Source organism: Embiotoca jacksoni, unplaced genomic scaffold, assembly GCF_022577435.1.
Source record: "Embiotoca jacksoni isolate LCO1_2020_lvr unplaced genomic scaffold, fEmbJac1.0.p SCAF_1, whole genome shotgun sequence".
NCBI lineage: Eukaryota > Metazoa > Chordata > Actinopteri > Embiotocidae > Embiotoca > Embiotoca jacksoni.
Window position 1 is genome coordinate 13,442,139 of NW_027185229.1, and position 21,183 is coordinate 13,463,321.

The following is a 21,183-nucleotide window of genomic DNA, read 5'->3' on the forward strand; positions in this document are numbered from 1 at the left end:
GTCAAAGCATGAACAGCTCGGGCGGAATGAATGAAAACGGGACGGCCGCATCGCATTCGGGTGTGTCGGTTTTGAGGGCTTCGGTGTCACTGGGTTATTGAATTATTGATATCGTCGGCAGCGCCCCCCCCCCCCCCCCCCCCCCCCCCCCCCTTCCAGCGCGCCCAGGGGAAAAGGTCTTTTTCAGGTTAATAATAACTCGACACGCGTTTGGTGAATTTCAGCTCGGAGCACGATGGGGAATGCTAATTTGCTTTACTCTTTCCAAAAGAAGTTACTCATTGATGAGTCAAAGGCTTAACGGACCGAAGCAGCGGGTCAAAACAGGACCAGCTGAGAGTCCCGGGTTAACAGGAACGGGGGGGGGCCAGGAAAAGTCGCAGGTTCAGGCAGCTTAACGGCGGAAGAAATGCGTCGGAGCGAAGCAAGTGAGAGACCGCTGACCGGGGGACAGAGGAGCGGGCTGAATCCGAAGCCAAGATTACATTTCCTGCTTTTTGTTTTGTTTTGTTTTTTTTGGCAAAACTGGGATTTCTACATTCTCAGTCTTCTTGGCTGGATTCCATGTTTTGATTTTTTTTTTTTGTTATCTCTCAGTCTGCCTCTGATGGATGTATTGTCAGAGTGAGGAAACAGAACTTGTCATCTGGCGAAAGGAAAAAAAAAACAAACAAACAAATCTTCGGCCTGTGACAAAACAGTCAAGTGTTCAGCAGGCATTTCGACTTGGTAGTGCACATCAGTAAAGTACACCGCCGCCTTTTTTTTTTAAAGGCCGACTCTACCCAAAAGAGTTGGTCCTTTTTGATACGGCCGGGCCGGTTTACGGAAGAAAATGATGCCCTCGGCGCGTAAGTTAAAGCTTGGTAAGTGCTGAACTTTTCAGCGAACACCGGGTCATGGCTCGGCTCAGGAATGTCCTAAAACAGACGATCGCGGTCCCTGGATTTGAGCTCTTCTGAAAATCTTCAGTGGGTCTTAAAAGACAGCAGAACAGTCATGGTGACGGGATGGAGACCGTGTGATCGTACAATATTAACATAAAGCCGTGTGGTGACAACAGAGAGATCGTTTTAACATGATTTGTTTTGGTAATTCAAAAGAGACTGTATAACTCGGGACTGTCGTCGCGCCGAATGCGAATGTATTTTCGTAATTAAAGAAAACTGTCACGTCTTCGGGGCTGTATTCTTCTTGTCGTTAGTGTATAGAAATATGAAATAGTATCGCTTTTTCTGTCATAAACACGTATGGATCGATTTATAATGCATCTTGCTTATTTACAGTCAAACGGCTTCTTCGGCGGCAACACGGCCTTCTCGGGCTTGTCGCATCTCTGGAGGGGAAACTAACAAGATTTCAATGTCCAGTTGTTGTTGTTTTTTTTTAAGAAAGGATTAATCCGGTATTTTTTTTTATTTTTTTTTATATATTTTGTGCCACAGAGCTCCAAAACACTATTAATTACACATTAGTGAGCCACACCATTGCAGAGGATGACATCTTCCTTCATTACCATGACACCAGATTAGGTTTACTTTGATTCAATCCCATGTACACAGTCCTGCTGCCACTAATGCGCGCCAGAGCATGAAATGTGGATTATTGTGCTGCTGAAAATAGTCCTCAACAAATGCAGTTTCTTCTGATCTGAGTATCTTATTATATGATATTTTTTGAAAATGTGTATTATAGGTAAGAACCAATGCACCTGGGCTTTTAAAGGAGTAATTTGAGTCAATTTCCTTGTCAAAAGGGACGTTTTTGGAGGTTTCTTCTTTTTAAAAGGGAGCTTTTTCCCCTCAGCTGCTCTCATGCGGGAATTGTTGAATTATTAACCCTCCCGTTGTCCTCGGGTCAAAATGACCCGCAGCTGTGTTCAACCAAGTTCTATTTTATTTTCATATTTTTTTGGGATCATTTGGTGACAAGGAGGCTGTGAGGGTTTCTTTAAAGAATGATGACCAATGATCCCAAAAAACATATAAAAAGAAAGAAATAAAATAGACCTCGGTTGAACACAGCTGCGGGTCACTCTGACCCGAGGACAACAGGAGGGTTAAGTTCCTGTGTTACCCGCCCTGAGATGTCTTTTGTTGCGATTTGTCATGATAACATTTTTAAAATTTGGATACCCTGCTCCAACACCTCCAGTGTCAAGGCTCCAGGAGTTCTATCTGATCGCCTACATCCATTTGGGACATTACTCTAGGAAGTGGCCTCTTATCGTTTGAGTGCAACTGCCAAGATGTAATACTCAAAACAGTTATTACTATAAAAAAAAAAGTGTTATTCTGTCCTAAATATCTCTCCCTATTGAAATAAGGTTGTTTTGTTAGTGACAAACAATGTGCTACTAAACATCACACATCATTTTGGTGGAATGATGACGATAAATGTTGGATGTCACATATCTCTAAACTAACTCTGGTTCTCAATGGCTTAAGTGAACTCACTACGTTAAATACAATAAACAAGACAAAAGATTTAGAGCCAGAGGAACCAGCCGGACCCTGACTACCCTCCCGGTGGCTGGCTTTTACCTGGTGTTGAACTCTTTTTTTTTTTTTTTTTCTTTTACATTTTGTAGTAGATCCCTATTTAGCTGGACATTTAACTCTTTTTAACTTGTTCCTTTCTTCCACTGGACTTTTAACAACTTAATGGCAGTTATTTTATCCCTGCCGCTCTCCCCCTGATTTGAAAAGAACCTGTGTTTTTTTTATGGAGACCTAGACTCCCCAAACTAGGTGGCGTTGTCAGGCAACTTTTATCTTCTTTTTTTTTATTTTTTTTTTTATCTCATCTTAAAGTTATAGTCTATTTAAATGATTGGATTTTAAATCCCCTCCTTACGGGGCCGACGCAAGTAAGCGTAAGTGTGAACATGTAAGTGTACACATAGCATATTTGTCCTTTGAAAAATTGCTCACTGGCAAACCCACAGAGAATCGCCACCTTTCTTTGCACTTCCAATCATCCCTACAAAGTAATCGAACCTCTCTTGGTTTGCCGTTTTGGTTTTGGGGGACATAACTTTTGGTTCAGAGCTGCTGCTAATAATCGTTGTTTGAGCTGAAAGCTTTTTGATGAACCCATTGCAGACTACCTGCTAAGCCCGAAACAGCACAGCGCTGGCCAAGTTAGCCACCAAGCGGGTAAAAACAGTGGAACATTCAGGTACTAAAAATACATGTTTCACGGGAGTTGGTGGAGACCAATCCAGAGCTATAAGGAAAGTGAATACTGGACTTGGGTGGCCAGAAACACAACTCAAAATTCATATTAATGTTATCTTGTGTTCTCTATGGAGTAAATAGATTAGACTGTCTGCTTACATGTTTGCTCATTTCGGGTGATATTTATATTTACATATTAGTCTGCTGGAATGGGATCGATGGAACTGGAGCTACTTTTAAATCTTTTTTGTAGTGTTGACTATTTTTGATATAATAGCGTCTTTTAATAAATCTGGATTTTTATCTTGTACTAATGTGGTTTAATCACATGATAAATCAACATCTCTACACTGCTAGTAATCTGAAGCACCTGTTGTCACTGCATGTGTGTGTGTTTAACCCTGTAATTAGTCAGCAGTCTCCCTTTTTCAATAGCAAAAAAAAAAAGAATAGATAACAAAGATAGATACTTCTAATCACCAAGAAAACCATCACAATGAGAAATTGAAAAACACAATGGTGCCTCAGAGACTATTTTCAGTTCCCTCCTCCGGGCGCTGAAGTGCGGAAATGTTGGGTAGAAAAGTTTGTCACCTCCTGAGCCAATTATGTGGATGCACCCAATTGTAGCTGCCATTCCTAGAATAACGCACGCACGCACACACACACACACACACACACACACACACACACACACACTCCCTCTTTCTCTCTCTGTCTCTTGGTGTGTCTTTCAGAATCTTGGAGTAACTGCAAAACAAACAGCGTGTTAAAGAGCAACCTAATGCTTTTAAAACACTTTCTGTCAAGCTCGACTGGTTCGCCCACATTGTTCCTGAGAGACTGAATTCCTCTCTGTGTGAGGAACTGTTGATGTTATTGTGAGGTCAGTTACTGATAGGCTGCGGGTGCCTCTGACTAACAGTGACCCTCACTTACTTCTGACAGGCCTCTGATAGGCAGCTGACAACAAGAAACGGAACTGGTGCCACTGCTGTAGTCACGCTGAGACATGAGCATGGCTGATGAAGAGTTACTGCACAGAATTGGAAAGTACATCTTTGAGGGAGAGATTCAAAATCATTTTTTTGACATTCGGTAGCAGTCGACAAAACAGTCTTCACAAGGTTCATTTAAAGGATTTTTTTTTTTTTTTTTTTTTTTTTTTTTTAATCTAATCAGAATTGTTTTCAATTTGTTTGGTAAACTTGAATCGTTGCGTTTCCACCAAAAAGAACAAAAAAAGAAAGAAAGAAATGGAACCACAAAAATAATGGGAGGCATGAAGCATGAACTACGAGGATGTCTTATTTAAAAGGGAAAAAAAATGTAATGTGTACGCAAAGACACATAGTATGTCATCCAAACTGCACATACTAGTCGTTTACATCTTTGCAACATCCATAACTGGTTCATGTGATACTTTTGGACTGAAGTAAATATTTAGGATAAGATTCTGCAGGAAATATATTCAAAAAAAACAAAAAACATCATTGTAATACATTAAGGGATAGCTACGAGAAAAAAAGATCTTTGAACATAATTTCATTCATTTTATGACTACTGAAGACTCCACCTTCTGATGAAGACCAGGCGATATGTCCAAAACAACCATTGGTGATATTTTTTTTACATTTTTTTAATCAGACGTTTGTGGTATGGATGAATTCAGACTTGATACAAGTTTAATCTGTACCAATACAACTCAACTGACCAACACTTGCCCCAAAATACTTTAAATCAGTCCCATTGTAATTTATGGGATGTATGAATCAGATTTTCCATAGCCTACTTTGTGTGGGGTTATACGAACTTGTGGTCGTTCAGGGTTTTTTTTTTTAAATAAAACTGTTAATCTGTATTTTTATTGTAATAAAACGATGACAGGTGCTTCAGTCCTCCATCCCTGAATCCAAGCGACCTGCTTCTACTGCAGCTCCAGCGCTAATTATTTCTCATGATAACTGTGTACCGTGTTGTACTTGAGTCTCATGTTGTTCCACGCAGCAGAACCTCTGACAGACAGACCGGACGACCCGCCTCCGTCTCCGACACAACCGACCAATGAGGCTGCAAAGCGGGGACAAGCCTTCAGCAGCAGCCTCTTATTTCTCACTACTGTAGGCCTGTAAAAACACTGGCAGTCATGTGACGGTCATATAGTAGAACTCAGTCAGCCCCCCCCCAGTCCAGTCTGAACGCTGCTGCTGCTGCCGCTGCTGCTGCCGCTGCATGGAGAGCTTCAAGGGCAAATCCTGCCCTGGCAATAGACTGGCTTGTAGAATGCAAGGAACAAAAACAATCCTTCTCGTGCCTTTTGCACTTGGATTATAGCTGCTTTGAGGGAGCAAGGTAAGAATTGAGGTTTATTTCTGTCGCGCGTGTTTCTGCTCGTTGCCGTATGCTGCTGCAGCGGGCTGGACGAAAACATGTTTACGTTGGACGCGGAGACGCGCGCCTACTCGTGCGTAATGCACGATCCACAGGAATACACAGTACACAAGACGATACGTTTTTGGGATATTGGTGTGACTCGAATAGGTTTAGAAACAAAATGTAGCTCTATGAATGGATATTGAATGAGTTCCGTGATCCGATTTTAAGTTCTCCTGTCCATATGGTGCGTGCAAAACCTAATGGCGTGTAGCAAACTAGTTTGACGTGACATTATAATTGTTACGTAAGCTTAATATAAATTCTAGTTAAGTTGGCAAATGAAAAGCTCCAACTCTGCAAGCATGCAGAACTCAGTCATTGTAAGAGATGTCCAAGCTCCCCTTTAAAAACCAATCAACGTGTAGGATAAAAGAAAACACGTATGCAAACTATAGTGCGTAAAGACAAGCGTGTCTAAAAACTCAAATAATCTTCCCAACTTCAGAGGCTATGATCTGACTGCTCTGTCGTTGTCCCGTAAACAAGCGGGGCAGGTGATTTAGTCATGCAGCGGAGGGAGCGCACGCTGCTCCCGGCTGCCCCATGCGGTGTTTTCTGATAATAATGTTTTTTTTTCTGTCTCTGGCCTGGGTTTACTCGCGGTCACTCTGACCATGCAGGGGCCCCTGGAAAGGGAAGTCCGATAGAGGCAGGAGGGAGGGGATTGGTATGACCGATGCTCCCTGTTCCAGGAAAATAACCTATTTATGAAGTCTATAGTAGGGCATTATCAAAAATAAGAGATAAAGTGTAACCACACTGCATACTCAGGTTTGTTTTTAACACACTTAAAGCAACAGTAGCTTATTGATCTATAGCTGAAGTGCTCTAAATACTAGTACCTATTTGATAAGGCCCCCATAAAACTTGTGATGTATGGTTATTGAACTATAACCCTGTGAAACTATCATAGGAGGCTAATACAAGTCAATTATGTGGCTAGTTAAAACCATGGATCTGTCTTCAATTAGTTAAAACTCTAGAATGTTATGTGAGCATAAGAAAGTAAACTGAAGCCAAAGCCTATTTAAGAATCACAGTAATATCACAGGACAAAAGAATTAACACCATAGCACCTATCAAAACTTTGTAGTAAGGGCTCTACCTAACCATTACTTGTATTATCAACCAATATAATTCTCATCAGCAACGGTAAAAAAAAAAAAGTCCAGTACACTATATCAGAGCACAACGCTTGTTTTGTCAAAAAAAAAAAAAAAAAAAAAAAAAGAAGAAAAATTAAAAGAATATTCAATGTATGTTAGAATTTGCGCACACAAACTGTGGCTAGCATTTCACATACTTTAGGCTGACATGGATTAGATGATTTGGAACATCTACCTATTTTTCTATATCTATATAATCACTGTTTCAGGCTCTTTCAAATGTCCAATACGTGGCTGTAGGATGAAGATTAATAGTCTTTTCACTGTCTCTATTTCTGTTTAGACATACTGTATCCTGGCCGGAGACCTTGGATTGCAAGAGTGTTTCCGAGACACTTACTTTTTCCACACCAGGTGTTTCACTATCTCACCCCTGCGGGAAGTGTGGCCTTGCTGACCTGGGTTTATTTGGTCTAACTTTCCCACCAGCACAAGGAATAATTATCTTACGAGTCATCCCAAGCACCGACTCTTGAGTTGAACAAGAGACAGTGTTTTGGCAGAGGCCAGGGATGGTAGATAACTTTCGAGTGAGCGAGGAGACCTTTCTTTCTTACAGTGGCTCTCCGCCAGCCTACCAGCTGGCCGACATGGTCACAGACCTGGGCTCCTACCAGGTGATGCCTTCGCCATTTTCAGAGGATGACTTAAGCGAGTCTTCCAGCCCTCGGTCCTGCTCCAGCCCAGACTCCCAGGTGCTCAGCTCCAGCTACGGCAGCAATTCTAGCGCTGAAAGCCAGGACAGCATGCTGGACCACCTGCTATCCCAGGCCTCCTTAGGAGTGCCCACTGGGTCTGTGGCATCGATACCACTATCCACTTTTCTGTGGGACTCACGGACAGACGAACCCTCCAAACGTGAGCCTGTCAAGGAGGAAAGTTTTGATTTCCTTGCCTGGTCCCATGAGGAGACAGATGAACAACTTGGAGGGTCCTTCCAGCCTACGCTGGAAGAGATCGAGGAATTCCTGGAGGAGAATATGGAGGTGGTGACAATGAAGCAGGAGATCCGAGAAGGTTGCGTGGGGTTGGGGGTGGGACGGGAGGAGACTCTTGGTCTAGAAGTTGGTCTTGAGTGGTGCAGGGAGGCCTCCCCTAACCCTAACCAAGAGCCTAAGCAAGAGCCAGAGGCCAACTATTCAGACCAAACTGTCAGCACTGCAAGTCTGGCCACTTCTGCCTCAGGTGAAACCAAAACCACATCCGTTAACCCCATATACGAATCCAGCACAGGTGCCAAAAAGGCATCAACCAACAAATCTTTATCAGGAGGCAGTGGCACAAATGGTAGCGGGGGACCAGTCGTCCTGCAGATTCAGCCCATTCAGATTAAGCAAGAGCCCACAGTAGCACCACTTACCCCAGTAGCCCCTCCCCCACAGCCTGCCCCAGCATCAGACATAAAAATTGCGCAGCTACTAGTCAACATCCAAGGTCAGACCTTTGCCCTGGTGCCTCACATCTTGCCCTCCCCCAGCCTCAATGTCTCCTCGAAGTTTGTACGCATTGCTCCAGTCCCCATTGCAGCCAAGCCTCTTGGGCTCGATGATAGCTCTGCCAGCCAGGGATCAGGGATTCTCGTTGGAGGTCAAAAGTTCCAGAAGAACCCGGTGGCGGATCTTATTAAAATGCACAAATGCACTTTTCCTGGCTGCACCAAGATGTACACGAAGAGCAGCCACCTGAAGGCCCACCTGAGGAGGCACACAGGGGAAAAGCCTTTCGCCTGCAACTGGCAGGGCTGCGGATGGAGGTGGGTACTGGAGAGGGGAACAGAATGAATGAATGTGTTTTGTATGGACATTGAAATATAAAGGCATCTGGCTAACAACATCAACAAGAGCCTCACAGGCATGATCACTCCTCCTGCAAAATGACTCTGATTGCACACTGTGCCTCTTAATGTTTATGAGTGTTATCTTAGCAGTTAGACACTTAGCACTAAGACACTGACTCATATTTATGATTCGTTATATAAAGCCTGTATAGCGGTTTGTTTGTTTGCAGGACAGCAATAACAGCAGACTGTAGCACACCGCTGCGTGATTTAAAATGACTTAACCCCCATATGTATCTGGAAGCAGCAGTAATCGTATGTCAGTGGGACATGTGTGTCAGAGGGCCAGATCCTCAACACTTACCCAAACCCAGAAGCATTTCAAAATGAGAGAAGCGGCTCTATGACATCAGTGTCATTATTTGTAACATTATTTTTATCCATTACTATGGAGGCAAGGCTTTTTTTGGCTCTCTGTTTGTGAAATGCAGACAGAAAGCTCACAAGGATCAGGAACAGAAAAGCAAAAACAATTATCCTATTTTCTTTTCTCTAAGCCCTGCGAATGAAGAGATCTTTTTTGTTTTATTTCAAAAAAGCAAGTGTTAATTGGAATGACATTAAGTGGAGGCAATATGAGTTTGTTCGCACAATTACATTTCAGGCAGTGACGTATCTGTGATGTGTAAGAATAGCTGGGGTGTCTTTTTTTTGTGGATGTAAACTAAATCTGGGACAGAGCATGTGGGCTTGAGTCACATGGGTTGCAACATGGGCACCTCCTGTAGAGACTCGACAGCTGTGGAGTTGCTGGGGCAATATGAGTGTGTGTGTGTGTGTGTGTGTGTGTGTGTGTGTGTGTGTGTGTGTGTGTATGTGTTTGTACATGCTAAGTATAAAGCAGTAAGACCTGATTAGGAACCTGGTGTGTGTAATGCTAGTGAGAGATTTTGGATGTCTTCATCAGTGAGGCAATTTCTTTGCTCATTAAAGCAAAGTGTGTTTTACACATCAGTCTGAAAGTGTGCATGTGTGTGTGTGTGTGTTAATTTGTGTGTGATGTTGTATGACTTAACCCCCGGGGCTGCCAGTGCTGTGATGGCAGGTATCCCGAGGACATGAGGTTAGCCGGTGAGACCAACTCAAACTGGTGAGGGGTACAGTACTTCCTATGCCATGTGCCCTAATCGGACTGTGAATGGATGGATGTCTTAAAGTCAACTTTGTCTGTTATTAAATTTTTTATAATTTTATAAATCTGACTTTTGCATGCTGGTATTGAGCAATCAATAACTCTATAAGCTTTATGTTGACCATAGTACCAACCTGTCAACCCGCCACCAGTCATGTACTTTACTTGTAGCTAATACTGCATAAGTGTTTCCTAATACATGAGAGGAGAACTGCAGGACTTTGTGCAGTGGTAATCCTGGCTGTGTTTCCCAGATTACAAAGGCCTCTTGTCTGTACAGAAAAGGAGGGATCTGGTTTGGGTGGAAGTGTGTGTGTGTGTGTAACGTGCTTTGGCTTGTGTGTGTGTGTGTGTGTGTGTGTGTGTGTGTGTGTGTGTGTGTATGTGTGTGTGTGTGTGTGAGAAAGAGAGACGACCTGTTTGTGTGTAAACCACTGTATGTGATGAGGTAGACAAGTGGGCTGCCCGAAGGGAAAAAAAAGTTGGACAGTTTTTTTTGCAAAAGAGTAAAAAGTTTAAAAAAAAAAAAAAAAAAGACAGTACAAAAAATGTTGGCTGTGGTCATGGTGGTTCTAGCACAGGAGCGGTCAAGATAGAGGCAGATAGAGTGGGAGAAAAAGGCCTGTGTCAGTTTTGCACACAATCACTTGAAGGGAGCAGCAGTGAGGAAGTGGAGTGAACAAAGACAAAGTGTTGAATAGTTACCATGACTGTGGTTTAGGAACGTCTAGGCTGCCACGCTGCATGAAAAAGAAGAGAGGGATCAGGCAAGGTTCCTAATAGGGATTGGGAAGAGCAGAGGAGGAATGGCTGGATGGAAAAATGCAATGAGTGTAGTACTGTATATTCTAACGTACAGTCGTGTCACTCCAGATACACGTTCATTAGTCCACCAACATTTTTGTTTTCAAATTTTGTATCCGTTTTGCTTGTTAACTAAACTCTTAATACTCTGAGGTCATATTGATGTCAATACCTCATCAATTACTAACCTGAGTGAGAACTGGAATGGCAAAATCACATACATCATCATTAATGGTTAGCACAAACACATTCACAGTATGATGTTAACGTTCTGACATGGTTTGCGAGCTGTCAAATAAAGAACATTTCCTTCTATGTGGTGTGACACTTTAAAAGAATGTGGTACAACAACGATGAAAACAGGCATTTTCTGAGAGGCCTTTGTTAAGATAATGGCTTTGTTTTGTTATTGAGCTAATACTATAGAGATTTGAACAGTCTGCCATCATTCACTGATCCTATTGAAACCGGGAAAAGTGGTCCCTGCCAGTTCTAAACATTCATATCATCCCCTGCATTGTTATATTAATAACATATAAGAACATGAGAGACTTATCTCAGGTTCAGACGACATAATATCAGTATGACTACAGCCCAACTTAGAGTGCATAGGGTGTCAGGACAGAAGTGGGCATCAGGCACGCCAGTTCATTTTGTATTTAGTGGCTGACCATTGTTGACGACAAATGGTACATTTTGGACGCCTTACAATGTCCCACAAAATAACTGGGCTGTTTTTTCCTTCCCTCAGCAGCAAAGCACATTCCATAACGCGGAAGATGGCAAAGCAAAAGATATAACAAATAGACAACACTTACTGTGCACTTTATGTGACAGGTCCACAGTCTGGTTTTCTTTTCTTTCTTTTTTTTTGAGGATTTTCCAAACACAAAGCAGTTAATATCGTACACACTGCTCCAGACGCTGTTAGTCCGTGTCACCTCCTGCCCATTGATCACAAGGGTCGTGTAAGACTGCAAGCTAAGATTGCCCGGGGAACAATGTGTAGGCTACCATGTCTCATGGCCAAATTATGTCAATAAATAATCTAACCAGACACAGTGACCATTTTGTCAAATAGAAATACTGTGTGGTCTGAACCAGGCAATATTTAGACCTCTGAAAATGACCAGGCAGCTCTAGATTGTAGGTAAGGTCCTACAATAACTCAGCATTAAGTTAGTCTGAAGCTATTCACTGACCAATTATATATCAGTTGCCGATTTAAAAGATGGATGTCTCTGATACATATTTTCAACATGAAAAAAATTGAATACATTGTTTACAGCTGGGTCTAACACTGAGCCAGAGATATTGGGCAATGCCAGAAATAACTAAAAACTTAACATAGAAAACCCATTCAGAAGAAAGTAATCCATTTTCAATTCAATGCAGTTTTATCTGTATGGCACCAAACCGTATATCAATCTCAGGGCATTTTACATAGTAAGGTCAAGCTTTACAGTTGTACAGATAAAAACTCATCAATTCCCCAATGAGCAAGCACTTCGCAATAAATCCTCCTCAGCGATCCTTTTGGGAAGCTAACATTAAATAAGAAATGTAATGCAGTTGAGACTAAAAGTGTATATGTCATTTCACATAACAACAGATCCGAACCAGATGTTGGAATGTCAGAGTTGTGGCTATGACAGTGTTTACAGAATAGGACTATCTGCACGCCCTACGTAAAACGGTTTGTTGGTCAGATTTGGATGCATATAGTTTACTGGAAGACAGCACATTAAATGAAGCATTTGGGTAATGTACTGGGCTCTTATTTTTCATGTATGACATTTTATCCCACTAATTGTGCTGAAGCTTGGGGGAGTCCAAGTCCCAATCTCTCGGGAAGGGATACAACTGAACAGACTTATCGCTTGTCAATAGCTGGTCAGTTACATAAGTATTCGCGTGTACTTTATCTACTTTTTTTTTTTTAAGGAGTGAATGTTTTAGGCGCTGTTGGTTTTATTGGCAATGTCTTTGTGTATAAACTGCTGTCAGATGTTGCAAGTCATCTGACTGGCATGGCTGTTGCTGTGGCAGCATTTCTTTAGCGCTTAGCCGTAAGATTGCATCTGCATATGACAGAGATGATACAATGGGTTTTTATTGCAGCTTTTTACACATTGCCGGTTATTTATAGGGTGCGATTGTATTGATTCATCATCCTGTCAGGTCAACAGAGCAACATCTGGGATGCAGAGCCCGGCTGGGGACAGTCCCTTTCAGGGAACTAGATTGCTGGGAAGAAGCCTCAGAGCTGTCATCCCTGTGGCTTCAGCCAAGTAGTGTTTTCCTTGCATGCCAGCCCTACTGTGGTGTTTTGCTTGTCCATATAAGTTACAGGCAAATGAGTTGTAGCATCAACATGTGAAGCATTCTTTACAGATAATTATGAAGTTAAATCTGAGAAAAGTTGTGTACATGTTGGGAAAAACTTGCCAGGATTAAATAGTAACAGCACAAGGGCTGTGGACAGATCCAAGTTTTTGTCTCTGATTGTATTATAGACTTAGGCTTATGTCAAGTTTGGCCCGGTGAATTATTGTTACCTATACGTCGATGTTTACTTTGAAGATGAATGTTTTTCTCAGAACCTTAGTAATTTGTTTGTTTAGAGGCCAGAAGTCAGATAGTTTCCCCAAGAACAAAACAGCAGTTTTTCAGCGCTTTATACAACTACATTGACACAATGGAGCATTTTCTTTGCTGAACCACACACACCTGACACAAACTGCTATAATAAGACTTTTGTTAGCACTCACTTTCTAGAGATATGAGACAACATCACAACTGTATCAGTTGTCAGAAAAAAACTAAAGTTGAGGTACTGCAAACTTTTTTTTTATAATATGAATTCCCATCTTTGGGCTTGGGGAAGATATAAAGTAATTTGATGTTAAAAAGCTGAAGTTGTTGGTGTTAAAGTCAATATTAAGGCTTGATGTCATTTCATTAAGTCTAAGGTTGCCAAATTTGTGACTCAACGCCACACCTCTTTCCTTTCTGTATTTGACATATATAAAACATGTCTTTTCTTCCTTATTTCAGGTTTTCACGGTCAGATGAGCTCTCTCGCCACAGGCGGTCACATTCGGGTGTCAAGCCCTACCAGTGTCCAGTATGTGAGAAGAAGTTCGCCCGTAGTGACCACCTGTCAAAACACATCAAAGTCCACCGTTTTCCACGAAGCAGCCGGACAGTTCGTTCAGCAAACTGATACTTCACTCTGATTACTAGGATTAAAGGATCACTGGGATCACTGGGAAATGCTGGGATCACCCATAAACAGACATAGGCCACGGGAGCAAGGTGTGAGTGTATAGGTGTGTGTGCACTTTTTTTTTTACACCATCAGCAAATGAGTTTATGTAATTTTGAATGGAAGCACGCCTTGCTTTGTGTATGAGCAGTCCTTGATTGTTCTAATGTATTGTAAGAAAGTAAACCAATACAGTTACCATCTTGTCAGCTGAAGGTTGTTGCTTTGGTCTGTTGTACTCCTCATGTTTGTTCTGTTCTTATCTCCTGTCTCAACAGAAGATAAGATAAGCTTATTTTCTTTTGGTCTGGATTATGTGATAACTTTGGTAATAGCCTTGATTGTCCATTGTACCTGGATAACAACAACAACTGCCTTTTATCGTCCCGAAAGCTGCCAATGTCTTGGACATTCCTTATCTTATGCAACATTAAGGAGGTTAGATTGATATTCATTTGGATCCCCATTAGCTACTATGAGAGGAGTAGTTACTTTTCTTTGGGTCCACAGAGGTTTCTCACATGACTCTGTCCTGGTTTTTTCTGCGTTTCGCCACAGTTCAGAGACAGAAAGAGTTGACACATTTGTCATTTAACTTGGCGTTGATGCACAGGGAGAGAACTATACTTACATGGACATGAACTACTGACATAACAAAGTAAGAGAAATCACATGATAAGCTACCAGGACTCCCCTCACATTTTACAGAAACTTTGTAAACCAGAGCAACACAAGAAATGCAAAAGTGAAACAAACGCACAGTGATTGTTAAATCAGCCTTCTGATCAGTGTTAAATGTTCTTTGTTCTTTTATGATGCTAAGTCATGCGTGCCTGCTTGCTGGCCTTCTGTTTGTATCATCATTCAGGCCTTACTGTATCACAAAATCCTCACTGGAGAGCCAAATGGTTTTAAAAATCATGCTTTTCAGTGATCCATATTTTAATTTGGAGTTAAGTGACTATTCTTGATATGACCCTGTCCGTTAGTACATAGCCATGGAACTGAAAGTCTCCATCTGCTATGATTATTTGAACTATCATTTTGCTGATGACTTGACACAAAATCTGCCTCAACTCTGCTTTATCTGCTCCTGGAAATACCCTGACAGCCTTCCATCTCAGCCAGCAGTAAACGTTACATTGAGTTGACGTCAATGGAGACACTACACACCGTGGTGCTGAACTATCAGCAGGATGAGCTTCTGGGAAATGTAGTGACAAAATCCCTTTTGAGGCCATGACACACTTTCTAATGCTTGAATTGCTCTCAAACATTGTTTGCTACATGTATGATGCCCCGCTGTGAATATGTAGGGGTGTGACTATGCCGTCCATGTATAATTAATGTATGTAAAGTGACGCCAGGCAGGGTTAGCAACATTGTACATCATTCCTTTCATTCAATTTTTGAATTTTGAATGCTTGTGTGAACACAGGTGTTTTATCACATCCTATGAATGTATGTAAATATGCAGGAGTGTGCATCACTGCATCCAGGAAACACGCAGAGACTATTCTGATACCATATCTTACAAATCAGTGGTTGTGAAGATTTTTAGTGCAAACCCTAAATGTGTACATAACTTAATGTTTAAGTACATATGGATATATTATATATTTTTCTTTGTTCTATTCAAGATGAATTTACAAATAAAATTGAAAAGAAACACATGTCATGGTGTCTTTAGTAAGTTGTACATTGCTGTATTTAGTTATTTTAGATCAATAACAAGAGCAAGTGCCATTTTTTTTTTTGCCAACAGGCTACAAGGGTCAAGCAAAAGCTTGCTATTGATGTCACCAGTGCAGTAAATATATGTTAATTCTGTTATAATTATGTTACGTAGCTTGCACACTAGCTACCTTTAGGTGGTAAGTAGCTGGCATGCAACTGAAATAAGCTCCTTGAAACATGCAATGTATATACACAGGTGGCTAATATGTATGCATCTACGCTAGCATCAGTTACACTTAAATCATTTCTTTATGCTTCTTTTTAAAGTGCTTCTTTTTACACAGTGCCAGCCGTTTCAGGAAGCATTGCATTGTTTTGCAGAGGAACTCTTTGTGTTAGGTTGCCAAATGTTATGACGGGAGATCTGCTCCCAGACAGCCGCAGCTTCTCTACGTGTCTCCAGCATTCATTTGTTAGAGCGTGTGTGTGAAGGGTTGGTTGCAGTAGTTTTATATGCAGTCACAGTAATGATATTGTGAAACAAAATCTTGAGTCCTCCTGTCTGACACCGAGAAAAGGTAGAGTAAGTTGAAGATGAGACTGAAACCTTCTGAAAATTATCGTTAAGTTTCGTCTATGTCTCAAGACTGGGGGGCCTCCACTTTACAGTCAAAACCGATCACTCTTTTATACAATGACTCATGCCTTTCAAGAATCCAGAAGGCCAGCCGGCAGGCTGGATCAGAGAGCTTCAGGCACATTATTCTTTCCCAACCATAAGCTTGCCACGGTGGACGCAACAGAGTGAGGACTTGGAACACGAGGAGGACAATGACATCCAACGGGTGCTCACATAAGTGGAGACGCAGTGGGGTCCTCTGTGGGAAGAGATTGCCATGTTTTCTCAAGCGAAAGGAAACCGGCCATTGCTCAACATTGCTGTGTTGCTTTGATGTGCAGCCACAGAAGGGGTTGAAAGAACCGTCTACGGGCAAAACAAGGTGTCTGGTAGTGTTGCCGATGGCCCTGCGGGAGACTGCTCCAGGAAGTGGATGGACCTGGTCGCACTGGTATCCCCAAGACACTCCACCACCATTGTCAGGGGTTCTACTAGCGGCAAAACAGGCTAGATGAGGGAGACCGTTACCTCTGCTGTTACAGCTGCACAGCACGTAAGTGCCCCACAGCACAATCACATGGCCAGCTCCAACAGTTACCTGAGAGAGTGGATTGACGTTGTTGGAGCATTTCCTCTCAGTGAAAGGGTAAAAGGCTACATTCTTACTGCCATGGACTATTTTCACTGAGGCAGGACGCCGCAGGCAAGACATTTGTTTCGGGCTGTTTTGCTTCCATAGCATTTCTTCTTTCAGCTCAGTGGAAAGCATAAATCCAAAATACTCATTATTTTCTTTTTTTCCACATTTCGTGTATTTTATACAAATTCTCCATAGCCTGGCATACATAAAGTATTATATAAATTAAGCTATGAATGACATATGAGCAAACCCCTCTATAAAAGCCTTCAGAATATTGTCGAGAGTAACACTGGTAGGTTTGGTGTATGTAACTACCACTGTGGATATATCTGGCTCTGATCCTGCAAGAATTCATTTTAAGTCATAGATATCACTATGAAACTTCCCTAGTTCTTTACATAATGGAAAACAATTGCAGGATACTTAAGAGGGATGTTATTGAGGTCAGATAGGGACTAATGTATTTGAAAAAAAAAAAAAAAAAAAACCCAGGATAAACAAAAAAAAACCTTTGATTACTTAGAAATATCTAAAATTCGATCTAAAATCCAGACTCTATGAACATACAAATCATTTTAATTTCAAAAGGGGAACTACTGAACAAAATCAGTGAAAGGCAGTTCTTAGTGTTTGTGTAATGCAGGTTTTGTAGTTTTCAAATTACATTGGTATAATTTAACCACATAGCCAGGACTGGCTTCCAAACTAGTTATGTTACAAATCCTTACTGCATGTTTAGGCCTTAACTTATCTGAAAAACAGTCTTCAAATGTCAAACTCTTAACACACACCATAAAACATTCTTTAGTTTTCTCTTACTCTTACTCTGACTTTTGACAAGAATCATAGTCCTTGCTGCAGAAGTAATGAAATGTTTCACACTTCTTTGGCTCTTGTTCCATAATGTAGTGAGGTATTTTAAGATTTAGGTATTTTCAGATTTCAGTTTTAAACCTCTGAGTAATTGAGTGATAAAAAGTTGACTAGGCTACAATAGTGAAAAAGGGAAGCAGTACATGCAAGGTATAGTAGCTGGGACACCAAAAAGGATTTACGTGCATGCTCTTTGAAACAATGGAGACATATCCAGCATGGGCAATTGTGGGGGTGAGGGATATGAAATACTTGACTAAGAAGGTAAGGAAACATGAGAACATTCAGGCGCACATGGATAATTCTGTCAAGTTAGCTATATTCGGAACATTGAAAAAAGAAAAATGTTGACAGGCTGGTCTTTTTGTCTAGATATTGTTAGCCATTCAAGAGCCCAGCATCTGTTGTCATCCACTATGATACATTAGACCCAGCATGGAGAGATTTAAGTCCACAATATAGTGCCTATTTGTAAGGTGTAAGATCAGTACATTACTGAACTCTATATTTGTCACCTGTCAATTGTGTTAATTGTGCTAATAAGCCACCTGAGTGTCCTACCGTGTCCGAAAGAAACTGTTGTTTTATAAACTCAATTTACAATCAATGTGTGCCGTAGGCTCTAGGGTAGCTTTCTTACATCTGCTCAATATTACCAAAATCAGGAACATCCCTTCTCATACCATTGCTTAAAAGCTAAAGACTGCCAGGCAGGCCAGTTAGTTATTTGTCATCAGGATGTCCCAATACCTAACTCTCTGCTGTTAAGATCAAGCTTGAAACTTTCCTTTTTTTTTATCACGTTTATAGCTCGGCTTAAGTGACCCTGAGCAATCCCTTTGTTATGCTCTTTTGACCTCCATACCTTTGTTGAAGTATGAAGGCATAATGTTTTAACATTTCCTTAACTTTGATATTTTATTTATATTTTAATGAGGTTGTATTTTACTCTATTGACTGGAATTGTAAGGTGCATGGCAAAGTCCCTTAGTTATGCTGTCTTTTTACTCTCCGTGCAGCTGTATAACCCTACTGTGTGTTGTTTTAACTGTAAAGTATATTGGGATAATTTTTCATGGCAATGTTACACTGTAAATCAAATTGAATTGAATAGCTTTAACATTATAGTCTTCTATAACACTGTGCCACACGTAGGAGACTGGACTGTGTATTTTATGGACACATGCAGTCTTATCAGTGGTCCCGCTGGCACTGTGGTGTTCAGACAGGCTCAAGGTTACATGCTGATGGCTCGACAGGAAGTGTTTTATGTCTGAATCAAGTTGAGTGAGTTAGGACTGAGTCGATTGTCTGGGCTGATTAATAGGCTTTGAACATTGTTTTCAGAATGCCTGTGATCTATCATTTATTGTGTAGAAATGATGATGGCTACAACATGGTGGTAATAAGTGAGTTCTGTGTATGTCCAAGGAAAGAGTGTCTTTTCTTGCACGTGGTTGGTTGACGGAATATGTGCGCTCCCACTTGTTCTGCATGCATGTGTACCTATATACTTCCCAAGCAACCCAAAGTACCACAGCCTGTATAGATACACCAGTCTTCCACAGGGAACTCATTTTCCTGTTAGAAGGGAAATAATGAGACAATGGGCTGCTCATACTGCTTCCTATCCATTGGCTTTGAATACATTGCCTCCTGAACATCTGCATAACACATCCACATTTTATGGAAACGGCAGCTCCTTTACTGACCAAGGACTAAAGAAAGTAAAGAACACATGTGTGCAGTGGCATTAACAAAATAGTGTTTTAGTTCAGACAAGTCGAAGCCTGGTAAGTCCGCGAGGACTTAAGGCTGTCCTGATTTCAAAATGCCAATCTGTGAGGGCACTGATGCGGACTCTGTGACCCATTCATGCGCCCTTTCAGTGAGTCCGCATATCTGCAGACTTACCTGAGGGACTTTCCCCACAGTTCATTGCAAAATTTGTAACATAGCCCATAAAATGTGGTTGCCTGCCTCCCCAAAAAATGTGAAACCAAGCATGGATGGCGTAGAGAAGAAATCGACTCAGCGGTAATGACAATACCTGGCTACTCGCTGCTGTGGTTAATTATTGCACAACCACATTTGAAAAGTTTTCTACAACGCCTGCATTGGATTAACAATGTCAATGCTTTTCCTGAGTTTTGGTAATTTGTTAAAATGTTTAACTATTAAAAACATACACATTTTTTTGTTGTTGTTATGGAGGACTGTCTCCACATTCTGGGTAGAATTGTAATAATGTGTCTTTTCCTTCCAGACGTGCTTTTGTAGGTATGGTATTCTCAGCCTAACATAAGGATTGGAAGGACAGCAAGGACACGATTGGATGCAGATTTGTTGGGACCAATGTGAACTGAGACAAAGATGCATTCGCTGAAAATGTGAAAAAAAAAAAGAAGCAGAAAAAGAACAGAAACTGGAAGAAATAGAAGAACACATTTTCTCGTGAGTTACTTGAACACACTCTCAGACACAGCACACACAGCTGGTGATTATGATGCAAGATAGCTTTGATCTGTGTGGACGGTAAAGGCTTGTAGCAACTAATCAATGGCTGTACAAATATTCCAATAACCACATCCCAATTAAAAATACCATGAGTCAAAAACATTTACTTTAAGGAGGTCTAGTTTGTGTTTAAAAACATTTTTTTTTAAGACATTAGAAATGTTAGCCTGGTGAATGCTTCCTTACTTTGTGACTTTAGTGCCTTCGTATTGTTTTTCATTTAGTGAAACATTAGATCGACTAAGCCTATCAAATATTAACAGTTACTCTTCTGTTGATTATTTTACTCAGAACTGTAATGACTATTGTTACAAGCTACTAATCCCACAAACACTGTGAACCTGGAAAACAAGGAATTATAAAATATTTAGCTCTTAAACAAGAGGAACTTTTTAAAGATCGTGTGAGAAAAGCAAAATTAAACCTTGTTGTTGATGTTCATTAAACTTTAACATTTAAACTGTACATCCTGTACAGTACAGCTTGTTTCCTCCACCAGAAGAAAGTATACTGTCTGGAAAATATTAAAGAAAAAAAAAACATTTTAGATGCTCTCATCTGCATCATGTCTTTCTTTTGTATTTCTTTAAAGATTTGGCAGCGCCACCAAGCAGTCATCAGGATATCCTCGTGAGGGAGCCAAGGGCTGAGAACACATCTGTGTGCCATTACACATTCAACCACATGGTTATATGTTTGTGAGTCAGGATGTGTGTGATTGTACGACTTCGTCCTCACTACTGTTAAGTTGAATTTAAAACAAATCTTGCACTGTTCCCCATTACTTGTTTTCATTGCACCTTTATGCACTTTGTGTGACATGTAGGAGGAAATTATTTGCAACTCAGACAGTTGCCTAATTCACTGGTTGTGATCAGTGTCATAAAGTCTCTATTCAGAAAAAACCTTCTGCCTGTCAAATATGAGTCAAGCAATCCAAAGTGAAATCCAGAATATGAACATAAACAAATCATTGGCACCGGCATTTTGGTTCAGTAGACCTATTATCTTTACAGCAACCAAATGAGCTTGTTA

The 21,183-nt window shown here is 41.0% G+C and overlaps 1 protein-coding gene across 3 annotated transcripts; it reads left to right on the forward strand.

Moving 5' to 3' along the window:
- Positions 1-5,239: 5,239 nt before the first annotated feature.
- On the forward strand, positions 5,240-20,924 carry LOC138213505 (Krueppel-like factor 15). 3 transcript variants are annotated; one of them, XR_011179531.1, is made up of 5 exons: positions 5,242-5,531; positions 7,065-8,534; positions 13,612-13,886; positions 19,898-20,085; positions 20,741-20,924. XR_011179531.1 is itself a non-coding variant. In XM_069174741.1 (3 exons), the coding sequence occupies exons 2-3, from the start codon at positions 7,294-7,296 to the stop codon at positions 13,778-13,780; spliced, it is 1,410 nt and encodes a 469-aa protein (XP_069030842.1). In that variant the 5' UTR covers positions 5,242-5,531; positions 7,065-7,293; the 3' UTR covers positions 13,781-15,495. The 3 variants fall into 3 exon arrangements, 1 of the variants encoding a protein (XP_069030842.1); XR_011179539.1 differs by lacking the exon at positions 13,612-13,886 and having other exon boundaries at positions 5,240-5,531; XM_069174741.1 differs by lacking the exons at positions 19,898-20,085; positions 20,741-20,924 and having other exon boundaries at positions 13,612-15,495.
- The last annotated feature ends 259 nt before the right edge of the window (positions 20,925-21,183 follow it).

Coding starts and splice junctions, on each gene's coding strand:
- LOC138213505 (XM_069174741.1), top strand. CDS start 7,294: ATGGTAGATAACTTTCGAGTGAGCGAGGAGACCTTTCTTTCTTACAGT. Junction 8,535..13,611: donor TGGCAGGGCTGCGGATGGAG/GTGGGTACTGGA, acceptor TCCTTATTTCAG/GTTTTCACGGTCAGATGAGC.